A 23,341-nucleotide genomic window follows, 5' to 3' on the forward strand; every position below is an offset into this window, starting at 1 on the left:
TTATGTCTGGATGGAGAACTGGTCCTACTTTCAACAGTAGGACTTTGACAACAGTCAACACTTTTAAGTGTTAACATTTTCTCTTAGTTATCTTCACTTCTCTTTCGAATATCACTTAATTTTTAACTTGAGTGCTATTCATGTGCAATTTATTTATTTATTTTGTAACTTTGAACACGTTTTACTGAATATTTTTGTACTCATTATTTTACTACAGCTTTTGTATAGCCTACTTATCTAAAATACAGTTTTCCTTCACTTTAGCAACATTGTGCTATGGTGATAGGAATATATTGTTGCTGGAATTCACTGGCTGGTGACAGATTCCCTACAATGCTTTTGGATACTGCACTAAAAAAAAAAAAAAAATAATCTAGCTTTCTACTTTGAGTGCTCAGAAATGTCATAGTGCATCTCTTTTTTCCCCTAACACCTTATTGCCTTTGAACTTTTGACTTTGGATAGTCTTCTGACTTCCGTCAGTGCATCAAAGTAAATCTCAGTTTGGGGAATTTAAAAAAAAAAAACTATGGAAATATTTTTTTTTTATCAAGACCATTTGAAACACTGTTTATTTTTTGGCTATTTTTAATATTGACTCTACGAAGACTCTAAGGAAAAAATTCTCTTGAGAAAATTATTCTGAAAAGCATTGTTTCAATATACATATGTTTTTATTGATTAGAACAGGAAAGATGTATTTAAAAAGATAGAATGTCAGACCTTCTATGAACTGTAATGATGCTGATACAAAGCTGTCTTTAGATATCTCCCACTGCTTAGCTTGGTTTAAATATATTTTTGATGTAGCATAGAAGATTATTGAACTATATTTTTGCCATTTCCTCCTCTGTGCACTTGGATCACCAGCAGCATCAGTGGTAAATTTCATTACAACCAAGCAATGAAATTTCTATTCCTTCTGTAAAATGCTTTCTGTGGACCATGAAATTATTCACTTGTATGGAGTATTGAGAGGTATTAACTTTTCTGAAGCACCAGTAATGTGAAATTCAAGAGTAATGGATGTAGAATACCCACACTATGCTACTGTTCAGGTCTTGTGAATTTTGTTGTTATTGTCTGTGTTGGCTATGTTGGGGTGGATGAGAAGCTGACTGAATTTATGGATCAAGGTTAAAGAGAGGGTAGGGACAGGTGACATAATAGTGGGAGATCTGCTACAGGCCACCTGACCAGGATGACCGAGTGGATGAAGCCCTCCATAGACAGATAGGAGAGGCATCAGGTTCACAAGCCTAGGTCTTCATGGAGGACTTCAACCACACCAACATCTGTTGGGAAGACAACACAGAAGGACATAAGCCATCCAGGAGGTTCCTGGACTGTTGATGATAACAACAGGGAGACAATGAGGTGAGATGCTATGCCGGACCTCACTCTCACCAAAAAGGAGGGGCTGGTGGGGTATGTGAAGCTCAAGGACAGCCTTGGCAGCAATGACTGCAAAAGAATGGAGATCAGGATCCTTAGGAAAGTTAGAAAGTCGTGCAGCAAGCTGCCTACTCTGTACCTCAGGAGAGTGCATTTTGGCCTCTGCGATTTTCTGGGTAAAGTAGTGTGGGATCAAGCCTTGGAGGGAAGAGGGCTTGAGAAAACTAATATTCAAGGATCACCTCCTTCAAACTGGAGGCTTAATGCATCCCAACAGCAAGGATATTAGGCCAAATGCCAGGAGATCTGCCTCAATAAACAAGCTGTTCCTAGAGAAACCCAGTCATAAAAAAGAAGCTTACAGAGGGTGGAAGGAAGGATGGACAAGTAGACTGGGAGAAATACAGACAAATTATCTGAGCAGTCAGGGATCAGAGCACTAAAGCTAAAGCTCTGGTAGAATTAAATCTGGCAACAAGAAAAGCTTCTGTAAGTATGCCAATGACAAAGGGAAGACTAGAGAAAACATGAGTGCTCTCTAGGAGGAAACAGGATATCTGGTTACCTCAGTCTTCATCAGCAAGTGCTCTACCCACCCCAACCAAGCCACAGAAAGCAAAGGCAGGGACTGGGAGCATGTAGAATTACGTGCTGTATGAGAAGATAAGGTCTTAGACCATCTGTGGAATGTGAAGGTTCACAGGTCCATGGGACCTGATGAGATGCACCTGTGGATCTTGAGGGAACTGGCTAATGAATTTGCTAAGCCACTATCTGTCATATTTTGAATTTGTGGCAGTCCCCCATGAAATTCCCACTGTCTGGAAAAGGGAAAACATAACCTCCATTTTTAAAAGAGGAAAAAAATAAGACCTGGAGAATTACATACCAGTCAAGATAATGGAGCAGATCATACTGAAAATGGTGCTAAGGGAAACCAAACAAAGAAGTGATTAGTGATGGCCAGTGTGGCTTCACTAAGGGCAAATCATGCACGACAAATTTGGTGGCCTTCTGCAGTGGGGTTACAGCATTGGTGAATTAAGGAAGAGAAACTGATGTTATCAACTTGAAGTTGTGCAAAGTATTTGATGCTGTCCTGGTCACCTTCCTGTTCTCTAAAATGGAGAGACACAGATCTGATGAACCAAACCACTCTGTGGAGAAGAAACTCAAAGAGCTGTTGTCATTGGCTTGATGTCCAAATGGATACTAGTCATCTGATGTTCCTCAGGACTTGTTAGTATCGAGGCTGGTATTGTTTAACGTCTTTGTTGGCAACAAGGACAGTGGGACTGAATGCACCCTCAGTAAGTTTGCTGACAACACCAAACTTTGTGATGCAGTTGAAACATGCAAGGGGATTGTTGCCATCCAGAGGTACTTGGACAGATGTGAGAGGTGAGCCTATGTGTACCTCTTGAACTTCAGTGAGGGCAAGTGCAAGATCTTGCACCTGTGTGGGGCAATCCCAAACACAAATACAGATTGGATGGAGATTGAGAGCAATCCTGAAGAGAAGGATTTGGAGCTGTTGGTTGATGAGAGACGCAACGTGAGCTAGCAGTGTGTGCTTGTAAACCAGAAGGCTAATTATATCACGTGATGCATAGAAAGAAGCATAGCCAGCAGGGCAAGGGAGGTGATTCTCTGCTGCACTCTTGTGAGAAAAGAAGCTGTGGATGCCCCATTCCTGTAAGTGTTCAAGGCCAGGTTGGGTGGAGCGTTGGGCAGCCTGGTATAGTAGGTGGTGTCCCTGCACAAGGCATAGGGGCTAAAACTAGATGATCTTGAAGACCTCTTCCAACCCAAACCATTCTGTGACTCCATCAATTTCCTTTTTTAAGTCTGTAGAATGCTTTTTTTTAGACTTCTTTGTTTTAAATTATTCAAAATACTTTGTTTTACATGTTTTTAAATGCTTATAATGCTAGCATCTGACTAATGCTTTCTTGTTCTGCTTGACAAATATATTTGAATAGTGTGCTTTCTCCTTTAAGACAAGTGGTATAGAATTAGTTGATTATGTGAAATAAGAATATTAGAAGCTTGTCTGTAATGCTGCAGAGCATCTAGTCTAATGTTCTAAAATAATTTAAAGCATAAACTAAAAATGTGAACAACTGAAAGGAAGTGAAATACATCTTTTCAAGGATGAATCAGCCTTCATCTCTGAATTGTTGTTAAGTTCCTTATAGAATAAGAACAATTCTGGTCTGTGGGATATTTCATTTCACTGACTGGAGAGGTTTTGTTGACTGGCTCCCTTAATCTTAAAAATTGCTCTGCCTTTGTGGAGCAGGAGAAGGAAGAGGTAACCCTTAGGGAACAAGGGCTGTAAGAAAGGGAAGGAGGAGGGGACATCTGGAGGAACAATTGCCCTGAGGTAGGGGCTGAGATTTTTAAGAATAAATGAGTTAAGAGGTGTAGGGCACATCTCGCTTGTCATTTCTCTACTCACTGAATCATGCTGAAATTTGTCATTTCAGCCAAAGTGTTTTCCCTCTGCCTCTGCTTCAATTCTCTGTGCTAAGAGTCTTCAAATATAATGGTTTGGTTAATTTTTTTTTTTTTTAGGTTGTTCACTAGATAACAAACATGAACACAGGGAAAAGCTGTTGGTTAACGTGTTCTTTGGAGCAGGTGTACTATATTTCATCACTGCTTATTGAAATCCATTCTTTGAGAAGAAAGCTCTCCTATCCACTGGTGGTTTTATTTTTTAAGATTCTGGTCTAGTCAGTGAAGTTTGCAATCTGGCTTCATCTGCGTGTGCTTGCCCTAGACTTACAGTTTTAAAGACAGGAAGGGAAATTGCTGTCTGATCAAGATGTGAGATGGCTTTTGTCACTGATGAATCTGTACTTTTCTTTCCACAATGTTCCCCTCCCTTTTGCTTTTGTTGCATTCTCTTTCTTCCTGGGTCTTGCCTGTGTAATTATTCCTTTTGAGTGTGCTTTCTGTACTGCCTGCTGGTTTGATGTGACACTGAAGGGCCCCATATTCCATGCTGAGTTCTTTTATGTTTACGCTATATTTATTTTCTGTTTTTGCATGTTCTACAACCATCTGTATGAGTGGCTTGCAATCTATGTTCCAAAAATGTTCTGTTTCAATTTTGAACAGGAAGAATTTAAATTCTTTTTGTTTTTTTTTAACTCTAAACCTCTCTTTATGTATAGTCAGTTCCTGCTCTGTTGGTGAGAGTGGAACACTTATACTCAATTTTTGTCACTAATTTTCTTTGTTCTCTCTGCTCTTAACTTCACAGATGCCATAATAACTACTTGTCATCTAGTGCAGTAACTTGATGTGCTTATTGAATGATATCTCAAGATACTCATCTTTAAGATTTATTGAAACCTCAATAGTATTTGCATAGCAGTTCAAAGATGTAAGGCTACTGATAAAGTTGAAATCTTGTCAAAAATCTTTTATGCATCAAACTCAACTGGAACTTTTTTGTGTATTGACAAATATAATTATTGCTGTTCACATCTGCTCAAAAGGCTGTTACAAATATGATTCAGTCTCTAACACTGAAAGCATTTTAAAATTTCATTTAATAAGTCTTTACTGAAATGTAGTTAATACCAAACCAAGGAACAACTACAAAAAACAAAACAAAACAAAACAAAAAAAACCCAAAACCTAACCCCAAACACTTTTCCAAAGAAGCTCATGTATCTTTTCAAAGAGTAAAGTAAGAATCATTGTCTTATATTGGTGATGACATTGGTTATTCATTAAACTGTGAGTTTATCTTACTTATTTTTAACAAAGGACATTTAAGTTTTTATGCTTCTAAATGAATTTTTAAATAATTGGAACACAGAGAAGTGCTGAGCTAGGTAATAATTGAAATGGAAAATAAATAGAACAGTGTCTTAGTCATGGTAACTTGTCTTTTCAGTAAAAAGTAATGTCACTGTATATCATTATATTCTTTTACAATGTCAGGGATACAGCCATTTCAGACTCAGGAAAAACAGTTTAGAACTATGCTTTATATAAATAAACCTACTTTTTTTTTTTTCCCATATTCTACATGTAATGGTTATGAGGAACTCTTTATAAAATCCTTTGTTGGTTTTGTAGATACAATTTTCCTCAAAACTTTCTGCATGAAACTCTCATGTTCTGCATGGTTTCTCCATCATGTAGTGGAAGTGCTAAGTGACTTACCGTTATATGTATCCTTAAGAAACCACTTTAAAGTAAGGCAGTTAAGCAAGACTCCATGAATACCCATCTTAATTAGGAGTACATAGAATGGTAAAAATGTGTGAAATATTATACCCTTTCTGTTTTCAGTTGGACAGATTTGCCAGTATAAGAATTCCGGGAAGCAAAAAGGAAAGACCTGCTCTGCCACATATGAAGCAGTCACACTCTACAGATTGGTCATCTACACCTACTGATGTGGAAGATTTTGTTCCAAAACCGCTGTCGGAAAGAGAAATCATAGCGCTGTTCGAAAAAATGATGGTAAGTGTCCTATACTGACTTTTTTCACTAGAAAATGTTGGCATGCATTATGATCTTCACCTGAATTACTATTTTTGTTGTTAGTTGTAGTTCCATGTTTTCTGGAGCATTTCCAAAGAGGATGAAGCCTTTGAATTATTTTGACAAGATTTGTGTGCCTGGAATACTTAATATGGAAACAAAAGGCTTATGATTATTAGAAGTGAGATTCTGCAACAGGTTTTGATGGAGAGAAAGAAAGGGAATCCTGCTTGCTTTTAAAATGACTTGAAACATAAAGGGGCTTTATGCCTTTGAATGCCACAGCAGGGTTTCGTTCCAATCTAATATTCCATGCCACTTTCTGCTCAAAAAAGACTTGGGGTTCTTGCCTCTAAGGCAACGTTTGCTCTACAAGGTGCAATGCAGTTCAGTGTAGTTTCTTCTTCAGCTACCATTATTGATCTGCTAGAAATGAGTGGTCACTTGCCAGAAAGATCATGTGATGTTGGTACCACTTCAACTGGTGTTTTTTGTGGGGTTTTTTTTTTTTTTTTTTTGACGCAGTTGATAATATTTTAGGGAATGTAAAATTTATTATTTAAAAGTAAATGTCCTTTAGAGAGAAGAGTGAGATTTAGAAAAGCAGAAATTCACAGAATTTCTTCACAGAAATTAACAGTTAATTGTCACCAGCGAAGCCCACAGCAGCTAGCAGGGACTGGGCTGTGGAGGAAATTAAATATACTCTTAGAGGAGTGCTTTTGTAGAATGTATAATTCCTAGTACTCTATAGTGTTTAGTTTTGAAGGTATATTTGTACTACTGTTGAGAGTTATGACTGAAAGATCAGTATTTTTTGTAATTTGATTGTTGAAGTCAAGCTTTCTTGGTCAGTACTGAGGGAACAGCTTCTAAAATCAGAAACCTCACTGAGTATATTATGTTGCCTTTTGGGTTTTCATGGATAAATATTGCTTCATTTTCCCCACATTGTGTGCATTAATGTTCTGTGAAGTTGGTGGCTGAAGTTATGAGAGAGTTTGTTTTGATCATGGAATTTTGAAAGAATACATAATACCAGAGTCAAAGATGATCATTAGCTCCTTTCATTTCTGTTTATTGCTGTTAGGAAGATATCTATGCGAAATGACTGACTCATATTTTCCAAAGAAGTATTGCTTACCTACAGAGTACCTTTAAATGATTTGAAAGGAAATAAAAGATTTCAGTTCAAATCTAAGCCACAGTTGACATGCCTCCTCATGCAATTGAATACTTATGATTTGTAAAATTTTATTGTTTTGGTGTTTCATTGTTTACCAAAAAAAAAAAAAAAGCAAGAGATGACTTCTTACTGCACATACAGACAGAATATTTCCTATGAATAAACTTGCCCTTACCTCTAGAATTATGCAATATGTTTTGTACTGATAGGTTTCTTAGTTTCTCTGCCTTTTTTTTTTTTTTTTTTAATCAGAATGGTTGGATGTTGGATATTTTCTGCAACAAAAGCAAGGCCTTTGTTTTCACTTCATTATTTAATAAGTTCAGGAATTTTATTTCTAGAAAACTTAAAAGAGCAAGACTACTTTAAACAAAAGAATGTAATAGCTACAGGCAAACATGAAACTTTTTTAAATTGAATTGCTCCCTTACATAGCATATCTGTGCATTTCAATTTTATTGTAAAAGAAAACCTGTAGTATATTGCAGGCAAAGTACTGAAGATGTGATCAGTTTCAGGAAATGTTAAAAAAGGCCTAGGCATGCTCCCCCCCCAGCCCCCCCCCAAATGCTTAACTGAATATTTTGATTTTAGTATTCTTAACATTCCTGTTTATGTAAGCTTTAAAAAATAAAATTGAAATATTAAATAAAATCCAGCTAGCCTTATTAAATATACATGTAAAGTATATTTTCATTTGAGGCTAGTATTGCTACACAGTTGTAAACCTGTGGAAAGAATTTTGAGGCACAAAATCCTGAAGACATTTATTGGAACTTGCAAGAAAAAAGTAAATTTATCTGTTCATATCAAGATGGACTTTATTTTACTTGTTTAGAATATGGCTTGTCATGTGCATATCATAATGGATGTGTTGCCTGGTAGTAAGAGTCTTCATAGATATGTTGTTCAGCATTTAACAGATGGCAGTGAATTAAATTATACTATTGTATGAAAAGAGAAATACCTGTATGTGATAACAAGGAAGAGACTAGAGGGCACTAATGGCAATCTGACTTAATTTTTTCTTCCTAATTTTTAGCCCAAGGCATAAAGATTTTTACTACCTGTTGAGAATTTAAAATTGTAGTACTTTACATGCTTTGAAATAATTTTTACTTATAAAAAATAATTGAGGAAGTAAATTAGAAACAACTTCCTTATCAGTTTCTTATTTTAAATGCCTTTTAGGTTGTCCCTAAATCCTTTTGTCCCAAACCATATATTAACGTTTGAACTCCCTGATGAATTTTAGAAGTCCTGTAGTCCCGTCTGATTATGTAATTTCCTGCTAAAAGTTTGGCTAGCAAGCAAAAAAAAGACCAACCAACAAACCAACAACAAAAAAACCTAAAAACTAAAACCTAAATTTTTAGGCTTCCATCTCTGGTACTTTGATTTTGACATCCTAAAGACTTTACTTTATGTGATTGATTATGCGCATTCTCATCCTAAATAAAGCTGCAGCTGCTTATGAAAGCTTTAATAAGGACAAGCAACCTTAAATATATTTTCTTTTTTTTTTCTCCATAATGTTAAATACAGAAAACTTATTCCCACTTTGTTTTGTTCCCAGACACATGGAAGTCTTATACATTATCCCAACAGTGTTGTAAAAGCATACATATTTTAGCCTGATTTTTTTTTTAATTCTTTGTTGTGCAGCTTTTTTGAATGACACCAAGTTGCCTATCATTAAGTAAATCATAGTGGTTTATTGTTTACTATCACCCAAGAAAAAACTGGAAAATGTAGCATTTCTTTTCAAGATAATGCCCCAACATTTGGTTTACTAGGAGGCAAAATGCAGTATTCATCTATTACATAAGGCAGTTGTCAAATTGTTTCATGGATTCATGGGAGGGCAAACAGTGCTGATCTTTTTCTTCCAGATCCAGATAAATACAAAAATAAAAGATTTGAGAACATTTGAGTTCTTCTCAAGGGAGTTCTTCTCATGTAAAATGAATAGGAACTGTAGTAACATGAAGAAAAATAGATGGATGAACTGTTGAGATTTACATAACTAACGTGTTATGTAAGTGTAAGTTGTGACTATCAAAATGAAGAAAAAGGCATATGTCAGGAGTATGTGTCTTTATGTACTGCTAAAATTTTGTTCTTGGCATACGATGATAGTTTCTGAACTTTTTTGATCAAAGAAGTACAGTACTTTGAAGAATAGAACAGCTATGAAAAAAGATTGAAGTATGTGTGGCCTCCTTTCTTCCAGCTTGTTTAGACAAACTTGTTTTGCATTAATTTTCTGATACCCGAAGTAGCACTAATGCATGAGCTCGTTGCCATGGGGGCAAAAGACTGTGATATTACCATATTTTGAGTCAAAGAACTTTTTTCAACATGCACCCTGTACTTATTCGGCAGTAGTGGTAAAAGCAAACAAATTTTTAAATGCGTATTTTACTGAAGTGAGAAAACTTTTTCTACTCCTTCAGGAGAGGAAATGATAACATTTCTGAGCAGAAAATATAACAGAATCCATGTGAAACTGCCCTAATTATACCTTGAAGCAATTCAGCTTAAAGGGTCTAGCATTTTCTGCAACTTCTTACAGCTCAGATTTATACTAACTGCTGAATATTGTGCTTGACCTTGTCCTGTTCCATATGAAAACTGGGGAAGGACAAGGAAATTCAGGTTTCAGTGATCTTTAAATTTTGATCTTTTACTTGCTTTCTTAAAATTCTAAGATAAATTTGTTTGCTTTTTGTCATTGATTCTTGACTAGGTGAAATGAGCTTTGATATTGAGATTGTGAGACAAAACCCCATCAGTGGGCAACAAGTTTCTGCTGAAAATAACTGCAGTAATTCATCCTAAGTTTGATTGACCATAATAATGCTAAATGTATATATACATGTGTGTATATACTGTTTCTAAATATCATTTGAACCTACAGCATAAAAGGAAATGTCTGTTGTCACAAAATGTAGAACTGATTGTAACGATCATAGCATTCCTAGGCTTGGAACACTAGGAGTCCACGAGTCAGAAATGCAGCTGAATAGCTGCTCTGTGGCTTTGAATGGGGTTCTGCATCTGCTCTTTTTGACTCTTGGGTTTATGTTGGCATGAAATGTGACAGTGGTTTTGATAGCAATTTAAGGTGTTGTTTTAGTGATCAAACCATCAAGAGTTTGGTTCTCACCTTTTGTAAAAGCAAGTATTATTCTGTGAACTACCCTTGGGAAAAAGCAGATTGCATTGCTCAGCTTTGTATGTTTCAAAATTTTAAGTGATTTTTGAGACGGGGTTTTGCTAGTTATGTCTGTGATGCACTAGTTTATCCTGGCTCAGTTGCTTTTTTTTTTCTAATTTGATTTGCTGAGGAAGATAGATACACTTTTTTGTGGTTTTAAATAAGATGTAACTTAGTTGTTTGTATAAAAACTTTCAGTTGCTTAAATTCATATTTTTGTGTTGGTACTTTTTATAATCAGTATTTTATGGTTAAACAACTATTGCTTAATGCCAAAGCTTCTTTTATTTCCCTTTCCATTCTAGGAAGATATGAATTTAAATGAAGACAAGAAGATGCCATTGAGAGAAAAGGATTTTAATACCAAAAAAGAAATGGTGATGCAATACATTAGTACTGCTTCAAAGTCTGTAAGTACATTTGGATTAAATGTATGAAAAACGACTTAACATTTACTTTACTTACTATTAGAGAGGAAAAGTAATGTATGCATATTACTTTCTTTTTATCTGAGAAATAAGTTAATCAAAACATTTTTAAAGGACGTTATCTTATAAGTTTACATACTGCAATAAAAGATACCTAGTGCAGGGCCAAACTGTCCAGAGATTGTTTAAGACGAGCCTATGAGAGCTACCAGTCCTTCTATAGCATAAAAATTATTTAGTACCAGAAGATTGGGAAGTCTAGTCAATTTTTCTTATTTTAGAGATGTTTCATAGAAACTTCAGGCCACTGTTAAAACACCCCTGGAGTTTCTCAGCCCAAATCAAAATACCTAGGTTTATACGTTGTTGATACTCCAAGCCTCAACAGTCATTCTAAGAGCTAAATCGTTTGATCTAAAAAATGACTAATAGTAGAACATGGATTGCTGTGCAGAGTTGCTGCATCTGCGTTTGTTGCTGAAACTTCACCATCTTGATGATAGTGTTACGACTCCCTTTCTTGAGCGAGAAGTCTTTGTGCTGGCTCTTGACTTCCTGGCACTTACTGCTTGCAAAGAACTGAAGCCTGTAGCTGATGAGTAGGTTTCATTGATCCTTTCAAATGTCATTTGCAATAAAGATTTTTTTTTTTGTTGTTATTATCATGTATTTTTTGCGAGTGGAGCCTATTGCACTATGCACAGAGCAGCCATACAAGGTCAGTTTTCCTCCCCCAGGATAGTGGCTTTTTCCAGCACACTTTTGTTTTGCCCCAGCAATATTGTTTCCTTTCCATTTTCCCCTCCCTGACAGCCCACCTGTCTTCCTTTGTGCTGAGGGAGATTTCTGAGGAATAATTCATGCAGAGAAACTCTTGTATTTACTGAACTGTGTAACTACTGTTATATTTTTACTAGAAATAGCATTCAGATTTCTGAAGAACTGGGAGGAGCTTTTCTGTGATACATAAAGTCAGATGTTTGATACAGTAGTCCTGCAAATGATTATGATTTAGTGTTGGTGCTGTTGGGATGGGAAACTCATGCTCTCCTACCATCCTCCTTGCAAACTCTTTGCTGCCAGCATGTTCTTCAGTGCCTCAAGTGCAATGGACTCACCAGGTGCCCTCTCTGTCTTGAGGGAATAATGCACTTGCATGCCCTACGGCGCTTGGCAAACCTTCAGTGTATCTTGACTCAAGGAAAGAGGTGTGAGTTCATTTCAGAAGAGCTAAAATGCTGAATGTTAGATATAAGTAATCCCATCTCAGATCTCTCTTCCTATTAACGAGACACATACTAAGCTATCTTATGTTGGTACAAAAAGTATTCACCAGGCTTCATTTAAAGCTGTATTTATTATAAAGACTATTGAAATGGAGAACAGTCCCCTACTGTAATAAATCACTGAATATGAAAGAGCCTTTAGTGATGAGTGGACTCTACTGTAACTGAAGCTTCATCATTGGCTTCAGTATCAGGACTTCTTTTTTGGAAGTGCAGAACACTTTTCCAATATTTACAAAGCATGGCTCTATTACTGGTATATCTAGAGATCACACTGGTTTTGGCAGGTCTATATATACTCAGTTGCTTATTTATGTATGCAATACTGTGACCTACCTCCACACCTGTATGAGATGTTTAGAATGAATTCATCACTTGTAGGACTAAGGAATGTATTTCTGAGTAACTAAATTTCTGCAGGCAGGCATAGTCCAGTACTTCTTCATTTGTTTCCTTTCTACTTAGAGAGCTCTTAAACAGTTAGCTAAATATATGCTTCTGTACATGTTCATAAACATGCTGTTATCATCAGCCTTTATTAATGTTTTAAGAAGCTCCCTGTAGAAGAGTTTTTGAGCATGTACAGCCTTAGTGCTTGGGGAACTTATTGAAAATTTGGACAATGATATAATTTACATGCTTGAATAATTCTTCTGAAGTACTTCAGAGTACTCTGCTATTATATATTTGTTTTCCTGTAATGCAGTGTTTAGAGAAGCCTTATTTCTTCCTTTAAAATATCACCTGAGAGGTACATATCACATATCACCAAAATCTTAAGTGAAATTTTTGTTTCCTGTGGTATCATGTCTTATTTATCAGGAAGCAGTCAGAATCAGAGAATCGCAGAATGCGGTTGGAAGGGACCCCAAAGATTATCAAGTTCCAACCCCTCTGCCATAGTCAGGGCCACCAGCCTCCAGAAGAGGGAACATCACTTATGTTAAAAGGCTATTATGTCAGTGTGTGTTCTCATCTACCAAAGTAAGTTTCACTGCTCTGCATGTGAAACATACACAGACTGGATTTTTAAAGTGAGTTTTCTTTGCAAGATTTCATTTTTGTTGTTCAGCTTGCTCCCTTGTAATGTTTTTACTGAATTAATTAATGCTGACTTCATACTGCATCTGCTCACAGACCAGTTGTTCTTCAGTTGAGCAATTAAATTTTGAGAGGCACTGATGCCTCAAGATATTTCCTGTTTCTCGGTTAATTCAAGCATTTTGAACTTAAGCAGCTTTTCCTATGCAGAAATATAGCTAATATAATCAGTTTCACAATTGATATCAACTGCAGTTCTCATTTTACTTGAGCAGTGGCAGATGCATCATATTCTTATTAAGTAGCAGAACTGTGTTATAACTATGAATAATAAGTGGTACTTGGTACTGTGGATATGTTGTGCACACACTCATACAGTTCATTGGCGTCATCTGCACAAGATAATGTTCAGGTGGGGAAGTGAATGTGAAACAGAGTGGCTGGATGTTGATGCAAGTCTCCATTGCTTATGATGGTGTCTTTGGATGGGTCAGATGAGACTTCCTGAATTGTCATTCTAATAAACTTTTGTTATCTGGCTGGATTCATTTTCCCTTTGACCTCTCTACATGTTGCTATTATTCCAAAACACCTTCTAATTATCTTAACTGTATGTCCTGTCCATATGACTTTCCTACTTGACCATTTCTGCATCAAAAGAAGGCTGTTTTACCAACTATTTATAAGTATCTTAGCTGTAACCAGCTTGGTCAGTTTTACAGCAAGAACTGCTGGGATATATCAATGAAAATGACAAGTTCTCCACCCAGGATATTAATCCATATGCTTAGGCATACAAGTAGTGCTTATCAATTAGTCTTTGAACAGCAGGAGCTGCCAGGAGAGTTTCTGGGACTTTTTGAAATACCCACTTAGAGAACTTCTGTAACATTTAGTTAAATGTTCTGTTGTGATGGCTGCTAGGAGTTCAGTTGGTCATCTTGTCTCTAGCCACTCCATTATCTCATCCATGCAGAGAATAGCTGGAGAGATCCAGAACTGCACAGGGAGCTGCATGCATATGTATATATGCACACGATTGCAGCTCTGACCCACTGTTACACCAGAGATGTGACGTAGATTACCTACGCATGTCACAGCTGTAACTTAAATTCCACAGACTGTTACTCAGGAGTATGTACTGTCTCGTCTTAAAATGTTTGGGCATTTATTGTAACAGGATGGATGTGTTCAGTATGCAAGCTGTTGAATAATAGAACAGCAATCCTTGTCACTGATCCCCCTTAGGCATTTAATTTGTAGTGTTTTATACAACATTCTTTTACCTTTCATATTCTATCAGATCTGTTATGCGCTTCTTAATGTTACGAGTTTTTTTTTTTTTGTTGTTGTTGCTTTTTGATATCTTTTACTTTCGGCTTAGAGATTCTCTTCAGTTATTTCCTCATTTCTGTTTAGCTTTAGCATGGACATATTTATAGGGAAGCTCAGCTTGCTTGCCTGATGGAAATCTAAGTTCCTATCTTGGTGAGGAGGGTGATTTTGGAAGCTCTTCAGTTTTAGATCCAGGGCTTGAAAAGTTTTTTATAGAATATTCTTGCCAACTAGATGTTTTTTAAGGAGCTGGTGTGTTGTTCCTGACATTAGCAATGTATGTTGGTGATAACTCTTGTATCCAGAGAATATCTGAATAGGTGTTATGTGAAAAAGACAAAGAAGTTGGCAGAAAATGAATCTCCTTGCATTCCAGCTTGTTCTCAGATATCCTCGAGGCTGGGGATCGCTGAACTTAGATTTTGAGTGATGCTCAGTTTGATGCTGTAACTCTGGTCATGTTCACTATCACAATAACAGATTCACAAGTAGTGAATCTTCGGCTGCCCAAGTTGTCTGGTGTTCAAATGGGTTCTCATGACCACCATTAACGAATTTGGCTAGGCCCACTAAGAACTCCTGTGGCTAGATTAATGAGTAGTTCAGTTTATTAAAGCAACAGATTGCAGATTCTTTTGGTGGGATAAATATGCTCTCTACAAAGCATATGAAGTTAACCAAGAACGTGAATAATATGGCTAACCATAAGTGTATTAAATCATGGAATAACTCTATGGAGATTACAGGCTGTTGTTGATGGGCTGAGGCCAGTGGGAAGAAGTGTAACAAGACCAAGTGTTGGGTCCTGCACTTTGTTCACAATAACCCCATGCAGTGCTATAGGTTTGGGGCAGAGTGGCTGGAAAGCCATGTGGAGGAGAAGGATCTGAGGGTGTTGATCAGTGCTTGGCTAAACATGAGCCAGCATTGTTCTCAGGTGAGAACCCCAGTTTTGGGCCCTCACTGGGAAGAGGTTGAGACCCTGGAGCATGTCCAAAGAAGGACAACAAAATTGGTGAAGGATCTGGAACACAAGTCTTAGGAGGAGTGAACTGGGATTATTTAGTCTGGAGAAGAGGAGGCTTGGGGGAGACTTCAGCACTCTCTATATCTACCTGAAAGTATGTTGTGATGAGGTGGAGTTCAGCCTCTTTTCTCAGGGAACTAGTGTTAGGACAAGAGGGAATGGCCTCAAGTTGCATCAGGAGAGGTTCAGATTATGTGCTTGAATGAATTTATTCTCAGAAAGAGTGGCTAGGCTTTGGAACAGGTTGCCCAGGGGAGTGATGGATTCACAGTCTCTGGAGGTGTCTAAGGGAAAGGGTATATGTAGTACTTATGGACATGGTTTAGTGGGCAATATTGTTGGTAGGTGGATGGTTGGACTAGATGATCTTAGCGGTCTTTTCCAACCTTAATGATTCTGTGGTTCTAAGTTTCCTGGGGAAGCAGTTGATGTAGCCAAGCGTGAAAATTTTATCCATTACATGTCCCTATGAGGGGGGTAAGCTAGGATCAGCCTGTTGACTGGTCCCAGAAGTCAGTGGTGTCCTCTCAACTGGTCTGCAATGGTATCTTCCCTGAAAATCCTTCTCTCTGAAGCCATTTTTATATAGAATCATAGACTCACCAAGGTTGGAAAAGATCTTTAAAATCATCCAGTCCAACCGTCCACCTATCACTGATACCACTACATAAGTTTTGATCTGTACAGCAGAGAGGACTTGCCCCTTTTTTTTAATGCTAATTTCCATGATAAAATCACTTCCAGTAGAACTCCAACCAACGGAAACCACCAATAGGACTCCAACTAGGAATATGGTACAACTGGCCAAAGAAAGCATATAATAGAATCATAGAATCATCTGAGTTGGAAGGGACATTTAAAGATCATCTAGGCATATGCCATCTGTGTTCCAAGATTTGCATCTGATTGCTACAGTCCCTCTAGAAATGACCCTACTGTTCTTTCTCATTCCTTAAACGTTATGATAGCATTGCCAAAACCACAGACTGAATCCCCAGCAGACCTCTATCAAGTCACCTAGTTCTACTTGACTATTAGGATTTTCTTACTTTCTGGTGGAGCTTGAGTGACTGCAGTCAAGTATACCTTCGTTTTGCTAAGTTTACTCAGAGAACATCTTTTTGATAGAAAATGGCTGGCTCAGGAGGAAAAAAAAAAAAAAAAAAAAAGAAGATGTTTATGAGTTCCAATAGTATCATCAAATTCCTATCCCTGCTGGGTAATCATAGGGTTTGGCTGCAGGACTTCCACCCTTCTCCACACTCTGTATTGTTTTCTTAGAGTCAGTATATCAGGCTTCCCTGGTGTTAACTAACAAACCAGTTTGCTGGTTTTATGTTTCTTAGGGAGCTATCATGGAATGGATTATCTCTCAGATTCCACCCTTGAGAGAAGGCTTACCTTCTCTCAAGAAGAGGACATTTCAATAAGTCACATCTAGTAAATATTCTACATAATCTACCCTGCGACTATAATCATTCATTTATTTATATGGATTATTACAAGAAGCATCATACTTGCAGGCTCTCATCCTGATGGGGGATTTCAACCACTTGGATGTCTGATGGAAAAGTGACGTAGTGGGCTGCACTGCTTTTGCATGTTGTCCTGGCTCTTCTCCATTTTATCTAGTCTTTCTGTCATTTGGCAGATGGCTGAGATGGAAGCATGTGATGGTGGCAAATTTTGTTCAAGGTTTTGAAGTGTAAGAATCGTTTCAAAAATTGGGGGTCTTCTGTTTAGGTCTTCGTATATGTTGAACATTACTACTACTGAATTGGCATACCTTTTCGGTGCTGTTCTTGTGAGCTTCTGCCATATTTTGGGTGTACTCATCACTCTCTCAGTATCATGGTCTTTGTGCAGATCATTAGGAACAAACATGGGATCATACAGCAATTCCACCACGGCTTTTTCTCACAAAAACTGGATGCCTTTCTCTACAGTATTCCATTTTCTCAACTCAGGCTCCAGATCGTCTCTGAAGGGATCTTTCCTTCACAGCTAATAACATTTGTTCCCAGAGGGTGGTGACTCCATCCAGACATCTACTAATCCCTCTGTCAGTCATCTGGAGAGCCAGACACCATAAAATATCTATGCCCAGAATGTATTCTTGGACTGGGGCCATAGACACCTTATACTCCTGGGGTGGGAGATGCCCAACCCCCAGTTTCAACCATGTTTGGGTGATCGGAATGGTCTGTCCCCCAAAACCACTAATCATCACTCTATCGCCATCAAATTTAGTTGGCTCTCGGTAAATTGGTCAGATTGGTATCCACAGATAGTATATCTAGAAAGATTGTAATCAGAAATAGATGGGAAAACTCACCCGTGTTGTTGGCTCACAGGAAAAACTCCAAGAGGAGCGATCTCCAGAAAGAGATCCTTCCTCAGTGGGGGTCTCAGAGAGGTGGAGCCAGGCTCCACCCCTTCCGGTCACACAGGTGAATTGCCTTCACCTATGCTCCTGTGCTGACTCAGTGCTCGCCTCAGCTGATCAATCAGAGGTTCAGGCCATGATTCAACAGTTCCCATACACTCCACACCTTCACGGCATGAACCAGTGATTGAGTTAACTCAAGGGTGAGTCTTCCCTAATACAGAGATCCGACACATCCTGACACTTATACAATTTCCCATCGCGATGTATGGTGACACAATTTAAGATGAGTGATGGTTGGTGAAAGTTGATGGTCTTTCATGGGCCAGTGCTCGATGATGTTACTGGAGGCATGTAGTTGTGAGGTGCAGGTCCATCCTATGCTCCATCAGTCCCGTGTAGACCATCACTGGGTGGATGGTATGCTATCGCCCTCCACTTGCTCGGGTTGCCCTTGCTGGACTCACCCATGTAGCAGGCATCTTCAGGGATAGGATATTTCCCATCCTGAACAGGACTCTTCTCTGGTGGAGCGACCAATGTTTCTTTTGGTACGTCACTATGATAAGTGCCTCACTGGGCCCAGGATTTTCTGAAGTTCTTCTTTTAATGGTGATGAAGACAGACTACTCCTCTGGCTGAGATAGGTGACCCATCACACCACCGTTAGTGCTTGGGCCACCGCCATCTTAGGAAGGTGGATCAGATCTTTCACCCACCCCTGAATCGGCAGAGTGGTCTTAATTATGATTTCAGACGTTTGGGTTATTGGCTTGACTGCCTGTAACGTGGAGTAGGAAGCCAATAACTGTTTTTTAATCATACTATATCTTTCTTCTGCTCCGTACCAGACCTGAGACCAGAGTCCAGTGGGGGTCTGGACAGAACTCTGGCATTGCCACAGGCCCCAGCCAAAGCCATCCTGAGTGACATGAACGTCCAACTCGGCTGGGAGGGTAGGATCAAATATACCCAACACCTGGGCTTGTTTAACTGTCAGTTTTGCCTACTGGAAAACATACTGTTCCGTTCTCCTCCAGTCTCATAGCTGCCCCTTTTTCGTGAGTTTGTACAGTGGCCTAAGCAGCTGCGCTAAGTGAGGTATAAAGGAGCACCAGGATCTCAATATACCTAAAAAATCCTGCAGCTGCTCTGGTGCTGTAGGGACTGGGAATGCCCGAACCTTATCTATGACAGCACTGAGTTGTACTTTGGTCTTTCTGGACCAAACAATGCCCAGGAATTTTATGGACAGGCCCGGACCTTGCACCTTCTGAGGGCTTATAGCCCATCCTCTTTCCTGCAGATAAGAAGTTAATGAATCTGCTGCTTGTCCTGCTACCTCCAGTGAGTTGGATGTCAACAGGAAATCATCCATACAATGATACAAGTTAACATTATCAGGTTTTCTCTAATTAGCCAGGTCACGTGCCGCTAGGTTGTGGCAGTATGTTGGCGAATGCATGTACCCCTGTGGTAGGACCTGAAAGGTTTCCACAGGGGCAACTGACGTTGGTACTGGTGCCTCCAGCGATTGATCAAGATTGACTTGGGGGTTTCCTCCTTTGGTTTGGATCTCAGTTTGGAAACCCTCTCTCTCCAGAATAGTGCTATATAGAGCTCGGTAAGCACAAGCCAAGCCCCAGATAAGCCATTCCTCCTCAGATCTTTCTGAGCTGCACCATCCCTTACTCGAATACTTGCTTAGTTTCTCATGGTCTCAGAGGTAAAATCCCACGACACCGGGGGTCTCCATGCTTCTAATCTCTTTCCTAAACCTCTCTGTATTCCCTGCTGCTCAACATTCTCTGGTTTTGGGAAAAGTTTCTTCCACGTAATGTAAATACTATTGCAGAAAATACATTTAGAGAGATTGATAGCACAGCGCCTAAGCTGGCAGCCTGAACACACATAAGGAACTGAGAAGAGCATCTGGAAACCAGTCCAAGCATCATACTGTCGGTTAAATTAGCTGGGATGTATAGGAACCGGGCAGGTATCTCCATCAGTGCCCTTAATTGGCTGTAGGTATATGCAACTCTGAGATTGAAAATGATTAACTTAAAAAGGAACCATTCCAAGGAATGTAATGGTCTTTAGTCCTCTCTACAATACTCTTAAGATGAAGTAGAGATCCATAGCTGCCTGTATTCTCCACCAGTAATTGTCATCAAGTTATCCCTAGATCTAAGTGCGTGAGAGGAGGGGCACAAGCCCCGGAAAAAAAAACAAAAACACTTGAGGTCCTGTCTGTAGCTCCACCTGTCGTCCTCTTTGCGCCAAATCTTGGGGAATGCCGCCCCTCCCCTCCCATCTGAAGACCCAAAATGCCCATAAAATCCACTAAATGGAACCAGAACATTAGCTCTTTGTCTCCCATTATTTTACATGATATTCTGATGTGGAATACCGGCAACAAAAAATCACAAAACCACAGAAGGCAGGAAACTGGCATGGCTGAGCACAGACCTGCTGGTCAAACTGAGGGATAAGAAGAAAATTTACTGGCATTGGAAGCAAGCTGCATGTGCCCTGGGAAGAATACAGGGATATAATCTGGACGTGCAGAGATGGAATCAGGAAAGCCAAGAGACATATGGAAATGAACTTGGCGAAGGATGTGAAAAGTAAAAGGAAGGGATTCTGGAAGTACGTTGGTCAGAAGAAACAAACAAAAGAGAGTATATGCCCTAAAGAGAGTATATGCCCTCTAATAAATGAGAAGTTAGAAATGTCAACAACAGACTTGGAGAAAGCTAAGTTTCAGATGAAGTTCTTTGCCTCGGTCTTCACTGACAGTCATGCTTCCCATGCCTCTCAAGTCCCTGAACCTTTAGGAGGTGGTAGAGAGGAAAGAACAAGCTTGAGACATCCTGTCAAGACTGAATGTGTACAAGTTTGTGATGCTAGATAATTTGCATGCCTGAATTCTGAAGGTTCTCATGGTTCCCAAGCCATTCTCCGTATTTGAAAAGTCTTGACTGTCAGGAAATGTCCCTGGCGTTTGGAAAAAACAAAACATCACTCCCATTTTTAAGAAAAGTAGAAAGGAAGATCCAGGAAACAACAGACTGATGAGCCTCACATCTGTGCCTGGTAAGATCATGGAGAAGATCCTCCCGGTAGAGATATTAAGGCATGCACAAATAGAAGGAGGTGATCTGAGACAGCCAATGTGGCTTCACAAAGGGCAGATTGTGCCTGTCCAATCTAGTGGCCTTCTCTGATGAAGTGACTGCATTGGTAAACAAAGGAAAGGCAACCAATGTCATCTACCTGGACTTCTGCAAGATCTTTGATATGATCCCCCACCACATTCTTATGTTTACATTGGAGAGAGATGAATTTTTGAAGGCTTCACTATTCTGTGGACAAGGAATTGATTGAAAGATCATAGCCAGAGGGTTGTGGTCAACAGTTCTGTGATCAAGTGAAGGCCAGTCACACAGTCAGAAGTGCTGTCCTCCAGGGGTCCATCTTGGGACCAGTGTTCTTCAACTTATCATTGAGGTGGATAGTGAAATTGAGTACACCCTCAGCACGTTTGCTGACAACACCAAGCTGAGTGGTGCAGTTGACACAACAGAAGGAAGGGACGCTATCAAGAGGGAGCTGGGCAGGCTTGCAACATGAGTCCATGTGTACCAAATGAAGTTCAACAAGGATATGTGCAAAATGTTGCCCTTTGGCTGGGGCAATCCCAAATATGTGTACAGGCTGGGAGAAGAACTCATTGAAAACAGCCCTATGTAGAAGGACTTGGGACTTCCTTCTGGTGAATGAAAAGCTTGACATGAGCCAGTGATGTGCTCTTGCAGCCTTGAATGCCCACAGTATCCTGGGCTGCATCAAAAAAGAGGTGTCCATCTGGGGGAGGGAGATGATTGTACCTCACTACTCTGCCCTTGTGAGGCCCTTTCTGGAGTATTGTGTTCAGGCTTGGGACCCCTTAACACAGGAAAAACTGAACTTTTGGAATGGGTCCAGAGAAGGTCAGGAAAATGATCAAAGGGCTAGAGCACCTCTCATATGAGGATGTGTTGAGGGAGCTAGGTTTGTCCAGTCTGGAACAGAAGAGAATGCTCCAGGGATATCTCATTGTGGACTTCCTACCTGATGGGAACGTATAAGCAGGATGGAGAACAACTTTTTACTTCGGTTCACTGTGACTGTTGTTTTGTTTAAAACTCTGGATATTCTGGGTCCTTCCAAAAGGTCATTAATATTTTGAACTTACTGTAAGCAACATTTCACACCATAGATTCAATGATGAGTTGAAGTAATTGTCTTTTACCTTAAATTGCTTAAAATAGGAAATACAGGAAATATTTTGTTTGTATATATTATAGCACTCAATTGGCTTATCATTGCATTTCCTTTTCTGTGTCCTCATGTCCCCATTTGCCTCCTCACCCACCAAAAAAGACCAGAATCCAAAAAGCAAAATTTGGGTAAAATTCTTATTTAAAAATATCATGTTATTACATCAGCAGTCATGTTTGTATTGGGCTGGGATTTATCCTCTAGAACATAAGTTATTCCTTAAAGTGTTCAAGTCCCTCCTTTTTTTTTTTTCTGTACTTTTTGTTGTTGTTGTTGTGGTTCTGTTTGTTGTTTATTTTCCTGAGGTGTTTACCTTAGCCCTTAGAACCAAGGTAGTCTTTTTTTTCCATAGCTCCAGCCTCATACAGTTGTGCTGCTGGGTTCATGAAGAGAAAAGTGTTTTACAGTGTGTTACTGCAGTGATATCCTGAATACTCTTCAGATGCACTGGTTATTCAGTCTGTATTCTCATATGAATACCGTGGCCTGTCTGGACTCTTGTCCTGTGATCATCTCAGAATTATTTTTTTTGTTGTATTGAATATTGAAAATTAAAATGTTTGTAATGCACAGAACTATTTTGTTACAAAAATAGTATTTCACCAAGTATGCATGATACATTTTTATGTTTGCTGCCTGCTACTTTTGACTACCGATCATAAACTTGATCATGAATTGGCAAAAATGCAATCAGCATTCAACATAAACAGTGTATGAACAACAAATAGTTGCAGATTTAGGACTAAAATATATTGTTTTCCCACATTTTATGGATCAAAACCAAAGTTTAGTCATCGATGATTTATTCAAGTGGTATATGTGCCAAATAAAAATGAATTTGTTTTCTGTTTTCCAGGGGAGTCTCAAGAACAGTCGAAAGATTTCGCCACAAGAATTTATCCAGGAATTAAAATCTGGATCAACAGATGAAAGACTAGTGACTTGCCTAGAATCACTTCGTGTGTCCTTGACTAGTAATCCTGTCAGGTAATATAGAATTTGAACATCATTAACAAATATTGCAAAGATTGATCACCTTCTTATTTCTTCATGGATTAAAATTAATGGATATCTAGATGTGCACATTTCAAGGTTTTCCACTTAATGAATGTGTATGTTTTAATGAATGATTTTATCTTTTTCTCTTTTTATGCATTGATTATATACCTTCTGCAAGTATTGTTTTTGTAAAGCATATTTTTACT

At 38.8% G+C, this 23,341-nt stretch overlaps 1 protein-coding gene across 3 annotated transcripts in view; it reads left to right on the forward strand.

Moving 5' to 3' along the window:
• Nucleotides 1-23,341, forward strand: part of DIAPH3 (diaphanous related formin 3) — a 237,529-nt gene that overhangs the window by 18,287 nt on the left and 195,901 nt on the right. For all 3 annotated transcript variants that reach the window (XM_015276853.4, XM_025146783.3, XM_040653578.2), the window contains 3 exons: nucleotides 5,710-5,883; nucleotides 10,616-10,720; nucleotides 22,993-23,123. In XM_015276853.4, coding sequence (XP_015132339.1) covers nucleotides 5,710-5,883; nucleotides 10,616-10,720; nucleotides 22,993-23,123 — 410 coding nt within the window. The remainder of the gene's footprint in view (nucleotides 1-5,709; nucleotides 5,884-10,615; nucleotides 10,721-22,992; nucleotides 23,124-23,341) is intronic.

Source organism: Gallus gallus, chromosome 1 (genome assembly GCF_016699485.2).
Source record: "Gallus gallus isolate bGalGal1 chromosome 1, bGalGal1.mat.broiler.GRCg7b, whole genome shotgun sequence".
Taxonomy (NCBI): Eukaryota; Metazoa; Chordata; class Aves; order Galliformes; family Phasianidae; genus Gallus; species Gallus gallus.